The 15,006-nt window shown below is 45.6% G+C and overlaps 2 protein-coding genes across 5 annotated transcripts in view; both read left to right on the top strand.

The window, feature by feature from the left end:
- Nucleotides 1-8,897, top strand: part of TPRKB (TP53RK binding protein) — a 9,150-nt gene extending 253 nt beyond the window's left edge. Inside the window, exons 1-5 of one of the 2 annotated variants that reach the window (XM_005867745.2) lie at nt 743-886; nt 3,992-4,151; nt 6,422-6,544; nt 7,856-8,032; nt 8,771-8,897. In XM_005867745.2, the coding sequence (XP_005867807.1) occupies nt 4,011-4,151; nt 6,422-6,544; nt 7,856-8,032; nt 8,771-8,857 (528 nt within the window). In that variant the 5' untranslated portion in view covers nt 743-886; nt 3,992-4,010 and the 3' untranslated portion in view covers nt 8,858-8,897. Of the gene's footprint in view, nt 1-742; nt 887-3,991; nt 4,152-6,421; nt 6,545-7,855; nt 8,033-8,770 lie in introns of those variants that run through there. The other variant, XM_005867744.2, reaches the window with a different exon arrangement.
- Nucleotides 1-14,384, top strand: part of LOC102238886 (N-acetyltransferase 8B) — a 14,627-nt gene extending 243 nt beyond the window's left edge. Inside the window, exons 1-2 of one of the 3 annotated variants that reach the window (XM_005867742.1) lie at nt 12,472-12,563; nt 13,417-14,384. In XM_005867742.1, coding sequence (XP_005867804.1) covers nt 13,481-14,185 — 705 coding nt within the window. In that variant the 5' untranslated portion in view covers nt 12,472-12,563; nt 13,417-13,480 and the 3' untranslated portion in view covers nt 14,186-14,384. The other 2 variants (XM_005867743.2, XM_014540927.1) reach the window with 2 other exon arrangements.
- Nucleotides 14,385-15,006: the final 622 nt, after the last annotated feature.

The raw sequence follows: 15,006 nt of genomic DNA on the forward strand, positions 1-15,006 counted from the left end.
GCGGGTGGGGGGGCTGGAAGGAGGCGGCCTGGGGTGGGCTAGCGGGAGGGCAGGTGCTGGGCCGCTGGGACCGGGGACTTTTGAGGCGACGCCTGGCGTTCCCCGCGCCCTCGTTTATGAAGCGCCTCCCGAAGCCGGGCCCTGGGATGCGGCCCGGAAGTGACGGACTCGGTTCCCCTTCAGGGAGCGCACAGCCCGGGATACGAGACGCTCCCGCTCACTGCCGAGTGTGACGAGGGCCGAGAAGGAGCCGGTGTAATAGAGTCCAGCTCCGGGTCGCTGCTAAATGGACTCCTGACTGTTATGGGTTGGTTCAGCGAGATAGACCACCGACTCAGAACTTAAATTTAAGAGCCTTTATTAAGCTAGCCAGCTGACCACAGCCCGCACCTTCCCCCTCTGGGAAGGTTTGCAGCATGTGGCCCCGACCAAGGGTGCAGCAAGATCTTTTATTGCCAACTACACAGTGTTAGAAAAAAAAGAAAAAACTAACTACAAAGCGGTTCATTAGCCGTTCCTGGTACTGGCAGGGTAAAAAGTTTACATAAAATTTACGAGCAGGGTCATACCTGGCTGGGTTCAATCATAACACATTGCTTTTCTAGCGAGATAATTAGCAATTTTTCTCTCCCATGGCCCCTGCCCTTGACACAATCGGTAACTTTTTCCAGGCCGCAGTCCCTCCCCCCAACACATTTAGTAAGTTTCTCATGTTTCATTTCCTCCCCTTAGCACACTGACAGCGGGCTGGAGGGAGGAAGGAACTGGGTCGGTGGCCCCTGTCCCAGAGGCAGAGCGGGGGGGACGGCCATTGCGGCCGCGGAGAGCGCGGTCCGGAGGGGAGCGCGGTTCTCTCTCTCAAATCAATAAGTAGACATATCCTCAGGTGAGAATATTTTTTACTTATTTTTTTAAAACATTTTTGAGGGAGAGAGACATCAATGATGAGAGTCATTGATCGGCTGCCTCCTGCACGCCCCCCACTGGGGACCGGGCGGAGCCCAGGCACGTGCCTTGAGCGGAATGAACCTGGGACCCTTCAGACCTTAGGCCGAGGCCCCATCCACTGAGCCAACCCAGCCAGGGCGAGAAAAGAAAAGCACTACCCCTGTTTCAGTTTTTAAAAAATAATAAAATACAGCCTGTGTGGGGGATTACCTCCTCTCTTGGAGGCTGATGCGTTCAGGGATGATTTCATTAATGTCGTCACAATGGTATGTGAAGAGGCTGAGCGCGGTCCCAGGAGCCAGGAGGTCCCGGTCGGATTCCCTGCTGGACCCTGATGGGGCGTGTGCAAGAGGCAGCCAATCAGTGATTCTCTGTCATCATGGATGTTTCTCCCTCTCCCTTCCTCTCTGAAATCAATAAAAATGCATTTTTAAAAAGAGGTAAAATTGGCAAGACTTTATGGATTAGATATGCTGTTTAAGTGATACGTTTCTACGTTTCTGGCCTAAGTGAGTGAATTCAAAACAAAACAATTGCCTTTTCCTCTAGTGTAAAAACTGAAACCACAGGAAGTATTTTTTCCTCCATGATTATATGTACTTAGTAAATTTTGTGTGCTCTCTGTAGAAAACTCAGAATATACACACACAAATTTTTTATGTAGGACAGTAAATTATCTATAATCCAACTACCCAAGATGGCCATTTTTGGTGTATTTCCTTCATGTTTTTGTCTTCTGCATCTTTTTGTATAACTGGGAATATATTCATTATGTCTTTTTGTATCTACTTTTTCCCCATTGGACATTATCATGACAATAAAGATTGAACTGGTATGTGCCAGAACATTATTTACAGATATTTCTTTTCCTGATTGTAACAGAAAAAGTCAGATGTAATTCCGTCAAGTTAGAGATAGCTTTTTGGTGTATTTTCCTTTAAATTTGTGTGTGTGCACCTTTTATAAAAACCCATGATTTATGCTGAATTCTATGTTTTGTTTTCCAATCAGAGGTTTTTATTTAATGTTATTTATTACTATTTTGTCTTTACTCTTTAAGGCTGTAGGTGTTTTTTAAAAAATATTTTATTGATTTTTTACAGAGAGGAAGGGAGAGGGATAGAGAGTTAGAAACATCGATGAGAGAGAAACATCGATCAGCTGCCTCCTGCACACTCCCCACCGGGGATGTGCCTGTAACCAAGGTACATGCCCTTGACTGGAATCGAACCTGGGACCCTTCAGTCCGCAGGCCGACGCTCTATCCACTGAGCCAAACCAGTTAGGGCAAGACTATAGGTTTTAATGGTTGTTTTGTCACAACCAGTCCCCTGTTACTAGCTAATAGGTTTCAACTTTTTTTAAAAAAAAAATTTCTTTATTGATTTCAGAGAGGAGGGAAGAGGGAGAGAGAGAAACATCAATGATGAGAGAGAATCATCGATGGGCTGTCTCCTGCACACCCCCTGCTGGGGATCGAGCCCATAACCCAGGCATATGCCCTTGGCCAGAATCGAACCTGGGACCTTTCAGTCCGAAGTCCAACATTCTATCCACTGAGCCAAACCGGCTAGAGCAGGTTTCAACTTTTTACTGTTAGAATGAGAGGGACCTCTTATTACATAAATTCTCAGATGTCCAATTTATTCCTTGAGAAAGAGTTCTAGAAATGGAACCTACCAGGCGGAGATAACGTGAACCTATCAAATTGCCTCACCCAAATATCTAATTAAGCCTTTGATTGAAATTGTTTTAAAGATCAAATTTTTGCAAGACTTTGTTTTTCCATCTAGGTTATAGTTATGTCTTTCTCATTATTCAAACTGTCTCTTATGCTTCTTTCATGTCTTTGTATATACCCTTCCCTTTCCTCGTTAAATTATGTCTAAGAAAGGGCCAGTATTACTGATTATTTAATAATGTGCCTTCTCTGCTGAAATTCCATTTGTGAAATGACTTTGAGTCATGTCACACTTTTATTTATAAAATTATTTTCTCCCTTAATATGTGTCTAGGTTTTGCTAAAATACAAATAAAATGGTGAGATCAGAAAGTTTAAAAAGGCCGTGCAGAAGACAGGTTTTGAAACCGGACACAGTGGGTCCGAGGCCACCTGTCACTACTTGAGCCAAATTAAGCAGAGACAGGGTTGGATTATATATGAGCGTTCATTCCATAATGCCGGCTGTATGGGGAGACCAGTCCGTCACCCTGGAAATTCTGCTCTGACCCCCCCTTGCCAGGTGGCTGTTTATATACACACAAGGGAGAAGATAGCTAGCAACATGCAGCTGTGAGCTGCAAGTGTAACATGAAAAGGGGAGGGTAGAGTCTGCTGTCCGCCTTCAGGAGCTCAAAGTCCGATAACAAGGTGGCTAATCTTTTATGATGTTACAAACAGCTCAGCAGGTTCCTGGGGCTGGAGAATGGTCAGCGTTCCTGAGATAAACTCCCAGAGGGGGTCAGGGTCCGGGCACAGCAACCAAATCGAAGCATGTCCTGTCCTTGGTCTGTTCTCAAAATGTATTTCTTTTCTGAGCAGTGGACCCATCGAGGCAGCTTATCTTTTTACAGCCTTGTTTCATCCTCCAGTTTCCCAGGGTCTGTAAGAAACCTTATGTATAGTTAGTAAGTGAATAATTTTTAGACAGCTGTGGCTCTATTCTTATTACATGCCCTTCCCCACTCTCAGTTTTGTTAATACTGTAGGTAACTTATAGCCTAAAGAATTCCTGGTATTCTGCTCCTAGTCAGCTGCTGGGGAAGCTGCCCTCAGCCATGCCTCTGAGCTTCCTCACCTGTACAACAGGGCATCGGGCAGCAGCCACGACCCTTTCCCAGTAAAGGCACTACAGAGAGCTCAGCAGGGTGAGGAAGATAAGAGCCCTTGAGGAAGCCAGATGTGCTTTTGGGGTGGATTTTTCTAGTTTAGCAGTTGTATCATTAAAATTTTTAAATTTATTAGCAAGGATGTTTGTTATGAATTCTAATGTTAACTTTTAAACAAAAGAAGTTTTTTGGTCTTTTTGGTTTTATGCAATAGAATCCTGCTTATCTATGAAATGCAGTTAACACATCAGCTGGACCTATTTCCGGAATGCAGGGTGACCCTTCTGTTATTTAAAGATGTAAAAAATGCTGGAGACTTGAGAAAAAAGGCCATGGAAGGTGCCATTGATAGTTCATTGATAAACCCTACAGTGGTAAGTACAAGTGAGAATGAATGAGACATACGGGCATTTAAGAATATGTTAATTTTTCATGATGTAATAGGCTAGCCTAAAATCGCCACCTTCGGGTAAAAAGTTCTTGTCCACGCTGTGGAGTGGAGTCAGACTTGGGCAGCCTTGAGTTTAATAGTGAATAGAAGCTGAAGTTTCAGGCCCTGCACTAGGAGGTGGGAAAGGTGTGGTCTGGCTTCATAAGGCAGATGCCTGGATCTCCATCTCTCACCTGAACTGGAAAATCTCTGCAAAGGGGCATCGTATAGCGCTGACAAGCACACACTGTGGGATCATGTTGCAGGACTTCATCCCAACTCTGCCAGTGGTTAGGACTTGGCACAAATGGTAGCCACTGTCTATATAGTGTTTACTCTGTTCTGGCATCATTCTAAGTGCTTTAAATATACTAACTCACTTCACAACAACTCTGTGAAGTAAGTACTATGATTACCTCCACCTAACAAAACACTAAGGAATTTGCCCAAGTCATTGGTAAGTGACACAGCTGGTATTCAAACCCAGAGATTCGCTACTTTTGTTTCATCTACTGCAGGTGAATAAGTATACTGATTTCATAGGGTAGTTTTAAGAATTAAAGGATAATCCTATATAATAAAAGAGAAACATGTAAATTGACCATCCCTCTGCTATGCTCACCAGCCCATGAGGAGTGAGCATGCAAATTAACCCAACAGAGCTGGCAGGTTAATTTGCATACACAGGTGCCAGGTGGAGAGCATAGCGGAAGAGCCGGAGGCTTGGGGGGACATGGCTCCCTTGGTCGCTCCCAGTAACTGAGGGAGCCACGCCCCCCAAGCCACTGGGCAGAGAGCAGAGAGGGAGAGCTGGCGGCTTGGAGGACTTGGCAGAGTGGGAGGCCAGGGATGGAGACAGAGCAGGAAGGGAAAACCAAGATCGCAGGGAGCACCAGGAATTCTGGGAATAGTAGTTCTGTTGGCAGCCCCAGGCCCGGAAGCGAAAGCACAGAGTGCGGGGAGCACCAGGAATGCTGGGAATTGTAGTTCTGGTGGCAGATGGATCTCCTAGACCAGGGGTGGGCAAACTTTTTGACTCGAGGGCCACAATGGGTTCTTAAACTGGACCGGAGGGCTGGAACAAAAGCATGGATGGAGTGTTTGTGTGAACTAATATAAATTCAAAGTAAACATCATTACATAAAAGGGTACAGTCTTTTTTTTTTTTAGTTTTATTCATTCCAACCAGGCCGGATCCGGCCCCGTGGGCCTTAGTTTGCCCACAGCTGTCCTAGACACTAGAGCAGCGGTTCTCAACCTGTGGGTCGTGACCCCTTTGGGGGTCAAACGACCCTTTCATAGGAGTTGCCTAAGACCATCAGAAAACACATATATAATTACATATTGTTTTTGTGATTAATCACTATGCTTTAATTATGTTCAATTGGTAACAATGAAAATACATCCTGCATATCAGATATTTACATTACAATTCATAACAGTAGCAAAATTACAGTTATGAAGTAGCAACGAAAATAATTTTATGGTTGGGGGTCACCACAACATGAGGAACTGTATTAAAGGATCACGGCATTAGGAAGGTTGAGAACCACTGCACTAGAGCAAAGTGAGCCTGGAGCAAGTTACTGTTGCTGTGCGGGATGGAGGGAAAGCAAAGGTGAGAGACATAAGTAAAATCAGAGTGTCTAGGAAAAATTAAAGGGAAGATATCCTAAAACTTCCAGGAAATCTCCACCAATGGAGCAAAGAAAATAAAATGCCTCTATTATTCTGTGAGCAACAAACCAAACTGAGTTGGGGTCTCAGACAGTTCGCTCATATGATTGCAAAGACAGACAGAAACTCCAGGATTGGAGAGGGCTCCCCTGAGGGCTCCCAGATTGGAGAGGGTGCAGGTTGGGCTGAGGGACCCCCATACCTCTCAGTGCACGAATGTCGTGCACCAGGCCTCTAGTAGAAGTATAAAATGGTTAGAATATGACCTTTCCCATAATATTAGCCCTTGATAAATGTTATTTTTAATTTGTTTTATTATTTAAGTTCATTGCAGCTTTAAAATTCTATGATTTTCTGAACACCCAGGTCCTTGAGATAGCAATTTTGAAAGTATAATTCATAGGAATTGTGATGAAGTAAAACAGCCTGACCTTGGAGTTATCATGAGATAGGGCATGCGACTTCAGAGTACTCCAGATTCTCTGTGTGTAATTCTTTTTGGTTTGTTTGTTTTGTGTTGTGTGTTTTTTTTGGTAGATTGTCGATCCATTTCAGATACTTGTGGCAGCAAACAAAGCAGTTCATCTCTACAAACTAGGAAAAATGAAGACAAGAACTCTATCTACTGAAATTATTTTCAACCTGTCCCCAAATAACAATGTAATTAATATGGATTTTACTTAACTTTATTTCTGCTCACCTTGTCATGATAATATGAGTGTTCCCCAGAATTCCTGTAAGTCTATTGTTAGTAGCAAACCAAAGGAGTAGTGAAGAGAGGTCTGGATAGAGAGTTGAGGTTTAGCCTGCCTTTTGCTAGAAAAATAAGCTTTGGACTCACTTTGCATTTGAGCAAACATAAGTTTTGCTAAATTAAATGAGCATAGTTTTATCTGTATAGGATCAGGAAGATCCCTCTAAGTGACATCTGAATCTAAATGATAAAACAATAGGCATGGATATTTGAGTGCTATCGTATGCATTTTTAATTCTTCCTGTAAACTTGAGGGTAGAACCCATGTCTTTTCCGTCTGCGAGAAGCCTGCCTGCTACCTAGAACAGCCCTTAGCACATGCTCATTCCCACACTCCTTGTGTAGAAAGAGTTTGTGGTTTGAGATACTGATAGTAACTCAAAAGTTTTGAGCTAAAGACATTCCACATGTGGCACATAAAAATAAAAAATAGCTGAAATTTTGCTGATGAAGTTTTAGTATTACCACTACTATTAATAACACAACCAGGTACTAATGTCATCAAAAGAAAACTTAGGAAACCTGTGGTATGGTTTAAAATACAGATGTTTGAAATATTCATGAAATGCATGATAATAGAATCCCCCAGTACCTGGAGGAAAAAATTACCAGGTAATTATTGTTTCTTTGAGAATATTTGAAATAATTCAAGAAACTATTCAATTCAGTAGATATCTGTTGAGTTTGTCCCTGTGCCATTCAGTTCTAGGAACAGAAGGAACAGATATGTTCCTGAGGAAGGCAGATGAACAAGACAGAAGTCCAAATGCCCTAAGATAAATGATATGATGGGAATGATAATTCACATCTGTGGGAACAGCAAAGAACAATTTTTCTGTAAGGAGGAGGGTGCAGGAGGGAGTGACATTTGAACTGCACCTTGAGGGTGAGGGCACTCCAGGCAGAGCACAAACAGTGAGCACACAAGCAATGAAGTGTGACATGATGGGATCTACAAACAGTCTAGCCTGGCTGGTTGGCAGGAGTGCAGGACTGAGGGTCACCGGCCGGAGGAGGGGTGATTGGTGTGCCTTGCGAAGAAGTTTGAGCTTGATTCCACAGGATGAGCAGAGAGTGCTGTAGAGGCAGAACTGGTAGATGTTGGGAAGGGATTATTGACGATAAAAACTAGGCAGAGAGAACTTCCTGAGCAGGAAGAAAGATGGTGAGGTGCTTCAGACATAGAAACTATTGCTTTATTGTCTTTTTCCCCCCAGATTTCAGAGGCTTTGAAAAAATTCGGTATCTCAGCAAATGACACTTCAGTTCTAATTGTTTACATTGAAGATGGAGAAAAACAAATAGATAAAGAAGACCTAATAGCTAAGGTAGAAGGTCAGCAAGTTTCCCTGAAAAATCTTCCTGAAATAACAAATATTACAGAAGTCAAAAAGGTTTGTAAATCCAAAAAGGTGATAGATGAGGAATAATACCAATGCTGTTTGCTGTTGCTAACCTAGGCTTCTTTTTTCTTTTTCGAACATTTTTTTTTAATCCATTGATTATTTTTTTAGACAAAGGAAGGGAGAGAGAGAAAAATTAATCGCTTGCCTCCCATATGCTCCCTGACTGGGGATCAAACCCGAAACCTAGGTATGTGCCCTAACCGGGGAATCAACGCTCCAACCAACTGAGCCACCCAGCCGTGGCATTTTTTTGAACTTTTAAGAAAGGTTAACATAATTAAAAATTACTTGAAAAATTATTATAGATGTGAAGAATTGGAAGAGGCAGGTTTTTGTAAAATATAATTAGAAACTTGGTTGATAAAAGCATTTTCTAATTAAGAAAGAATAGACAACTTTAGACGTCAAGCTTACATAGTTATATTACATTTGTAATGTAACAAATTTAGTATGAAGCTAGTGTGTATGCCTTTAAAACTGGTACAAATTTGGTTTCTATGTTTAGAGAGCTACCACCATAATTGCAATTTAAAGGGCACTTTTGACATATGTGATGCATCTACTTTGCATATTTTAGTCACATTTTAATTTCATAAATGATCATATTGGGATGATCATTTATCCCAATAATTGAATGATAAATGATTTCACTTACAGGTTTGTGTAATAAAAGTTAGTAGTGCATGAATATAGTAGAATGCCATAATTTGTATTTTATTTTTATAGATATATAAACTATCTTCACAAGAAGAAAGGATTGGGACATTATTGGATGCTGTCATTTGTAGAATGTCAACAAAAGATGTTTTGTGAAATGTCAGAAGCATTAAAAATGTTCAGCATTTATAAAAAACATTGCTTTTTCTTTTCTTATAATAAAACTAGAGGCCTGGTGCACGAAATTCGTGTGGGGAAAGGGGGTGTTCTCAGCCCGACCTGTGCCCTCTCACAATCCGGGACCCCTCGGGGGATGTCCAACTGCCGGTTTACAGGCCTAAACCAGCAGTCAGACAACCCTCGCAATCTGGGATGCTGCATGCACCAGTGACCATACTTTCTTACAGGTGAAAGGCATCTTGCCGCCCTCGCTGGTTTGTCTCATGGATAGAGCGTCTGCCTGCGGACCAAAGGGTCCCAGGTTCGATTACAGTCAAGGGCACATGCCGGGGGTTGCAGCTCGATCCCCAATAGGGGGCGTGCAGGAGGCAGCCAATCAATGATTCTCTCTCATCATTGATGTTTCTATCTCTCTCTCCCTCTCCCTCCCTCTCTGAAATCAATAAAAATATATTTTTTTAAAAAAAGGCATCTTGCTGTTGTATGGGCAGCTACATTTTTTTACCCTGATTATAAAAAGTAGCACATAACATGATCCTTCTGAGGCAGTAGTACCATTTTCCCCATCTTATGGGTGGAAAAACTGAAGCAGAGAGAAGTTAAGTAATTGGCTTTGTCACACAGTTATAAGTCAGAATCAGGGCTGACCACAAAATGTGCAAGCCAGAGTCCATGCATGTCATCGCTGTATCATCCTGTTTTTTCAGTGTTAGAGTAGCTGTGTCAGGTTTTAATTTTTAAATCTAAGGCTGTTCCCAATACATAGGGTAGGGTCCCTTGGCCTGGCCAGCGATCAGAGCCGATCTGTGGGGTGATCGGTGGGGCGAGCCCCCACTGGCACCTGCCTTGGCTGGTGGTACTGGCACTGCCTGCTGGCTGGCCCCGCCCCCTGCTGCCGCCACTGGTTGCCTCCCTCTATGGCCCCGACCAAGGGCAGCTCTTGCATTGAGCGTCTGCCCCCTGGTGGTCAGTGCATGTCATAGTGACCAGTCGTTCCGTCATTCAATCAATTTGCATATTAGGATTTTATTATATAGGATTTATATGTGTTTATTATAGAAAATTTTAAAACAGAATGGTATAACGGGGGAAACCTATCCTACCTGTTAATATTTTCAAAGATAATCACTGTTAGTGTTATTTGTTATTCTAGTCTTCTATTTCCATTCAGATATATTTTATATATATATATAAAAGCCTAAGCAACCGGTCGACCATTTGACCAGTCAACCGATTAATAGTAGCTATGATGCACACTGACCATCAGGAGGCAGACGGTCCAACCTGTAGGTTACCTTGCTGCTCGGGTTCAGCTGATCGGGACTGGGCAAGACGGGCCAGACACGCCTTGGAACCCTCCCTCAATCCCTCCCCAGCCGGCCAACCTCCTGTGGCCCCTCCCCAACTGGCCAGCCCCATTGGCCCCAATTGGGACTGGTTGAGATGGGCCAGATCTTGCACTGATGAGGTCCCGGATTGCAAAAGGGTGCAGGCCAGGCCGAGGGACCCCACAGGTACATGAATCCATGCACCGGGCCTCTAGTTTTTATATAATTGGAATAGTAATTGCAAACATTTGTTGGATGTCTATAAAGTATTAGGTTTTTGCCTTAGTGATTTTATAAACACTAGCTTATAACACTTTTTGGGATAGATGCTGTTATTGCCCTCATTTTACACGCGGCCACTAAAAGATTATGGTAACTTGCCCAAGGTCCTACCGCTAATGTAAAATCATGTTTTATAAGTGATTTGGGTTTTTTTTCTCATTTTGATTGTATCAGTCAAGGTAGACTAGGTCATGGTTGGCAAACCTTTCTGTGAAGGGCCAGATAGTAAATATTTACAGCGTTGCAGGCCGAATGGTCTCTGTTGCATCTACTCAGCTCTCACTGTTGTAGTGCAGGGGCATCCACAGACCGTACATGAATGATGAGTGTGGTTGTTTTCCAGTAAGACTGGAACTAAGTGATGGGCAGAGTGACCGAGGACTGTGGTTTGTGGAGTTCTGGGTTAGATTAGGCTGCAATTCCGATCCCTAAAGCTCATTGGCTTCACATGACAAAGCTCCTTGCTCACTGTGTAGCCAGCGTGAATCGGCAGGAAGACTTGCAGTGACTCCGGGACCCGGCCGGCTGAAGGCCTCATCTCAGCGTGTGCTCTGTGGGTCACTGCACAGCTGGAAGGAACACACTCAGGGCAGCTCCTCAAGTGCAGAAGCACACAGCTACCGTTTCCTGCATGCACTCTGCTAAACACTTTAATGCACTTCCTCACTTAGTCTTCATTACAACCCCAGGGGATTTTGCCAGCGAAAAACCAGACTTGGTCTCTCAAGTCTATTTCAAAAAATTTCAAGTGTACAAAACCATTGCAAATATTATTTGAAAGTAAGTTGCAGTCCTTGTGGCACTCACCCTGCATTGTGTTTGTCGTGGCTCTTAATCTCCTTTAGAACAATTCTTTAAAAGAAAGTAATGTTGAGATTGTTTTAAGAGTACTCCAGATGTCTTTCAGAATTCCACAATCTGGAATTGTTTGTGATTTGAATCAGTTTAAATATTTTGGGGAATAATAGATCGATTTTGTGTTCTTCCTGTATATTTTAAATAAATAAGTAAATGCATGTTTCCCCTGAAGCTGAGAGATGCTGCTCCCCTCAAAGCTCAAAATGCTGTAGTCAGGGTTAAATTTCCGATCTGTGAGACTCCAGATGCTGTGCTCCTCTTCCCATGCCCTCACAAACACGTTTATTTTATTGATGTGTAACATTTCACATATGTAGTTCAATTATTACACATTTGTGTTGCTTTCAAATCTTTGCCTCCCCTTTGCAAGTAAATCTTGGTACATGTTTCTCCTTTATTTTTAAAAATGTATTCTTATTGATTTCAGAAAGAGGAAAGGAGGGGGAGAGAGAGAAAGAAACATCAATGATGAGCGAGAATCATTGATCGGCTGCCTCCTCCACACCCAACAATGGGGATCAAGCCCACAACTCGGTCATATGCCCTGACCAGGAATCCAACGTGACCTTTTGATTCATAGGTCAACACTCAATCACTAGCCACGCTGGCCAGACTGTTTCTCTTTAGAACAGCTTCCTGAAAGTGGAATTACTGGGGATGAGGATATGCATTCATTAAAGGCTTTTAATACAAGACAGGTGCTATGTGCAGTTTGGTTGGTCACATGATTTGCCTCCTTCATCAAGGGTTACATATTAAAGCTACAAACTGGCTGTCTGCCATGCGCTCTGGAATAAGTTGGGGAACGGGGAATGACCCAGGAGGTCATTGTTACTCCACATCTCCGCAGTCTTGAACTGAGCCATCTCAGGGGAAGGGTCTTTAATCACCCATCACTACCCCCAACACACACTCAAAACTACAGGGACTGCTCATAAGTCTGTGCTGCCCTTTCAGACTGTCCCAGACCCTGCTTCCCCAGCTCCCAGATAATGACCCGTATTACAAAAGTGAAAGGAGAATAGGCTCGCTGCCCAGCTCCCTGACACGGGTTGATGATTAACATGGCCAGGAGCCAGCCAATGAGGTGGCCTCCAGGGACTGGTACCAGAGATAGAGCCAGCCCTGTGCAGTCTTCCCAGATGCCAGTCAGAGGTTGAGGGAGGAGGCCGGACTGAGGCCACCCTGGACATTCAAGGCTTTTGTGGTGACAGGTGAGAGGACATGGGTGGAAGGACGGGGCTCTGAGTGTGGCCTGCAGCTCCGGACCCTCCTCTGGCTCTCAAGGCAGGGCCAGGTTGGGTGTTGGGCTCTTGGGCCAGCTCAGCAGCCTCCACCTTTGCAATCAGGGGGGGAAGGAGCCTTTGCTGAGACCTGTGCTTGGGGACACAGGCTTCCTGCAAAGTGCGGACCCTGGCAGAGGCACCAAGGGTGAGTGGGCACATGCTCTGACTGCTGCACGGTGGCACCAATGTAGCAAGGGGCTGAGAGGAGAGGCAGGAAGAGAGGGAAGAGGACCCAAGCCGGTTTGGCTCAGTGGATAGAGCATCAGCCTGCAGACTGAAGGGTCCCAGGTTTGATTCCAGTCAAGGGCATGTACCTAAGGTCCAGGCCCTGGTTGGGGCACATGCAGGAGGCAACCAATCGATGTGTTTCTCTCACATTGGTATTTCTGTCTTTCCCTCTCCCACGCTCTCTGAAAATCAATGGAAAAATATCCTCGGGTGAGGATTTTTTTAAAAAGGGTGGGAGGGGAGAAGTGGAGGGGAAGGTACTTGTATCTGTTGTTTTATCAAATTCTCAGAACAACCTCAGAGGCAGGCTTTGGTTTTACGCTGTTGTACAGATGAAGAGGCTCAGAGAGGTTAGGCAACATGCCCAAGGTCACACAGCTAGAAAGGAATGGAGCCAGGTCAAATGCAAGTCTTTCTGACCCTGCACCTTCTCCCAGTGGCTGTGTCCTACTTCCTGGGGCAGCAGCAGAATGACAAGCCCTTAAGCAGGGGCTCTGTGGTTCCCGGGAGGTGGGAGACTGGGGTCTCACTTGGCTTCCTCTCTCTTCCCCAGGGAAGGGTGCAGGGACACCTAGCTCTCTCTGCTGGACTTCGAGGCTCAGACCCACCAGTCTCCCATGGCTCCTTATCACATCCGCAAATACCAGGAGAGCGACCGCCCAAGGGTCCTGGACTTGTTCGCCCGGGGCATGGCTGAGCACGCCCCCACCACCTTCCGCCACATCCTGAAGCTGCCACGAACTCTTGTGCTCTTGCTTGGGGGGGCCCTCGCCCTGTTTGTGGTCTCTGGGTCCTGGCTCCTGGCCCTCATGGCCGGCCTCACCCTCCTGGCTGCCCTGAGGTTCCTGGCCAAATACCCCTGGACCGAGTATGTGTCCAACTGTTTGCGCACAGACATGCGTGACATCAGCAAATCCTACTTGAGTGAGCCAGGCTCCTGCTTCTGGGTGGCTGAGTGTGAGGGGCAGGTGGTGGGCACGGTGGGAGCTCTGCCCGTTGGGGAGCCCACCCTGCGGAAGGAGCAGGTGGAGCTGTTTCACTTAAGCGTGGCCTGGGAGCACCGGGGCCAGGGGATAGCGAAAGCCCTGGTCAGGACCGTCCTGCAGTTTGCACGGGACCAGGGCTACCGTGAGGTTGTCCTCAGCACCAGCATGCTGCAGTACTCCGCCCTGGCCCTCTACCAGCGCCTCGGCTTCCGCAAGACCGGCCAGGATTTCCCCTCCATGATGAACAGGCTATTTGCTATTCCTATAATTCATTTAACCTACCAGCTCCCCTCAGCTCATGGGTCTCAGGCGCCAGGGCAGAGACAGGGCCTGTGATCTGTGTCCTTGTGGATTAGTCAGGACAGGACAGGCTCTGCCTCAGTAACAAGCTCACCCCGAGTCTCACTGTGACAGCACAGTAAAGCTTCTGTTTGTGAACCTCTGGGCCCCACGGGATGGTGGTGGTTCTGCTCCATTTAGTCTTTTTCAGATGCCACTGTTCCATTTATCTACTGACACAAGACTATTGCATAAATCAATCACAAAAGAATAATAAACATTTCCTTAGCTGAATTCTGTGAGTCAGCAATGTAGATGGGGCTTGGCTGGGCAGCTCTTTGGTCTCGGCTTTGTCCACACGTCCTGGGTGGCTGGTTCCCGTGCCGTGGGGTTGGCTGAGTGACAGGGTGCCTGGGCTTTCCTAGGTTCCAGCAGGCTCGCTCAGGCATGGCTTCAAGGTAATTGAATGAGCCCAAGGGAAGCAGAAACAAGCAAATGCATTTTCTAGCCTCTGCAGGTCTCACACCTGCTAACATCCCAGGCTCAGCGGGAAGAAAGGGACCCACCTCTTTAGCGCTGCAGGGACTCCTGGCAAAGGGACTTGGAGAGGAGTGGGGTGAGTCCAGGTGAGAAGTTGGGGTGAGTCCAGGTGAGAAGGTTGGGGACAGGGAGGCTCTGCTGAAGGGGAAGAAGGCAGCCAGCGACAGAGTGTGGGATGTTGACTTCCAGGCTAGGCCTGCCAGTCATGGGACCCTGGTCGCACTGGCTGGGACCAGTCACATGGCCCCACAGGTCTGAAGGGCGGCTGGGAAAGTGGTGTCCTGGAAGGGAAGTGGGACTGGCCAGTTCCTCAGATCTGCCACACCTGGGACCCCGCC

Source organism: Myotis brandtii, unplaced genomic scaffold (genome assembly GCF_000412655.1).
Source record: "Myotis brandtii unplaced genomic scaffold, ASM41265v1 scaffold251, whole genome shotgun sequence".
NCBI classification, from domain to species: domain Eukaryota; kingdom Metazoa; phylum Chordata; class Mammalia; order Chiroptera; family Vespertilionidae; genus Myotis; species Myotis brandtii.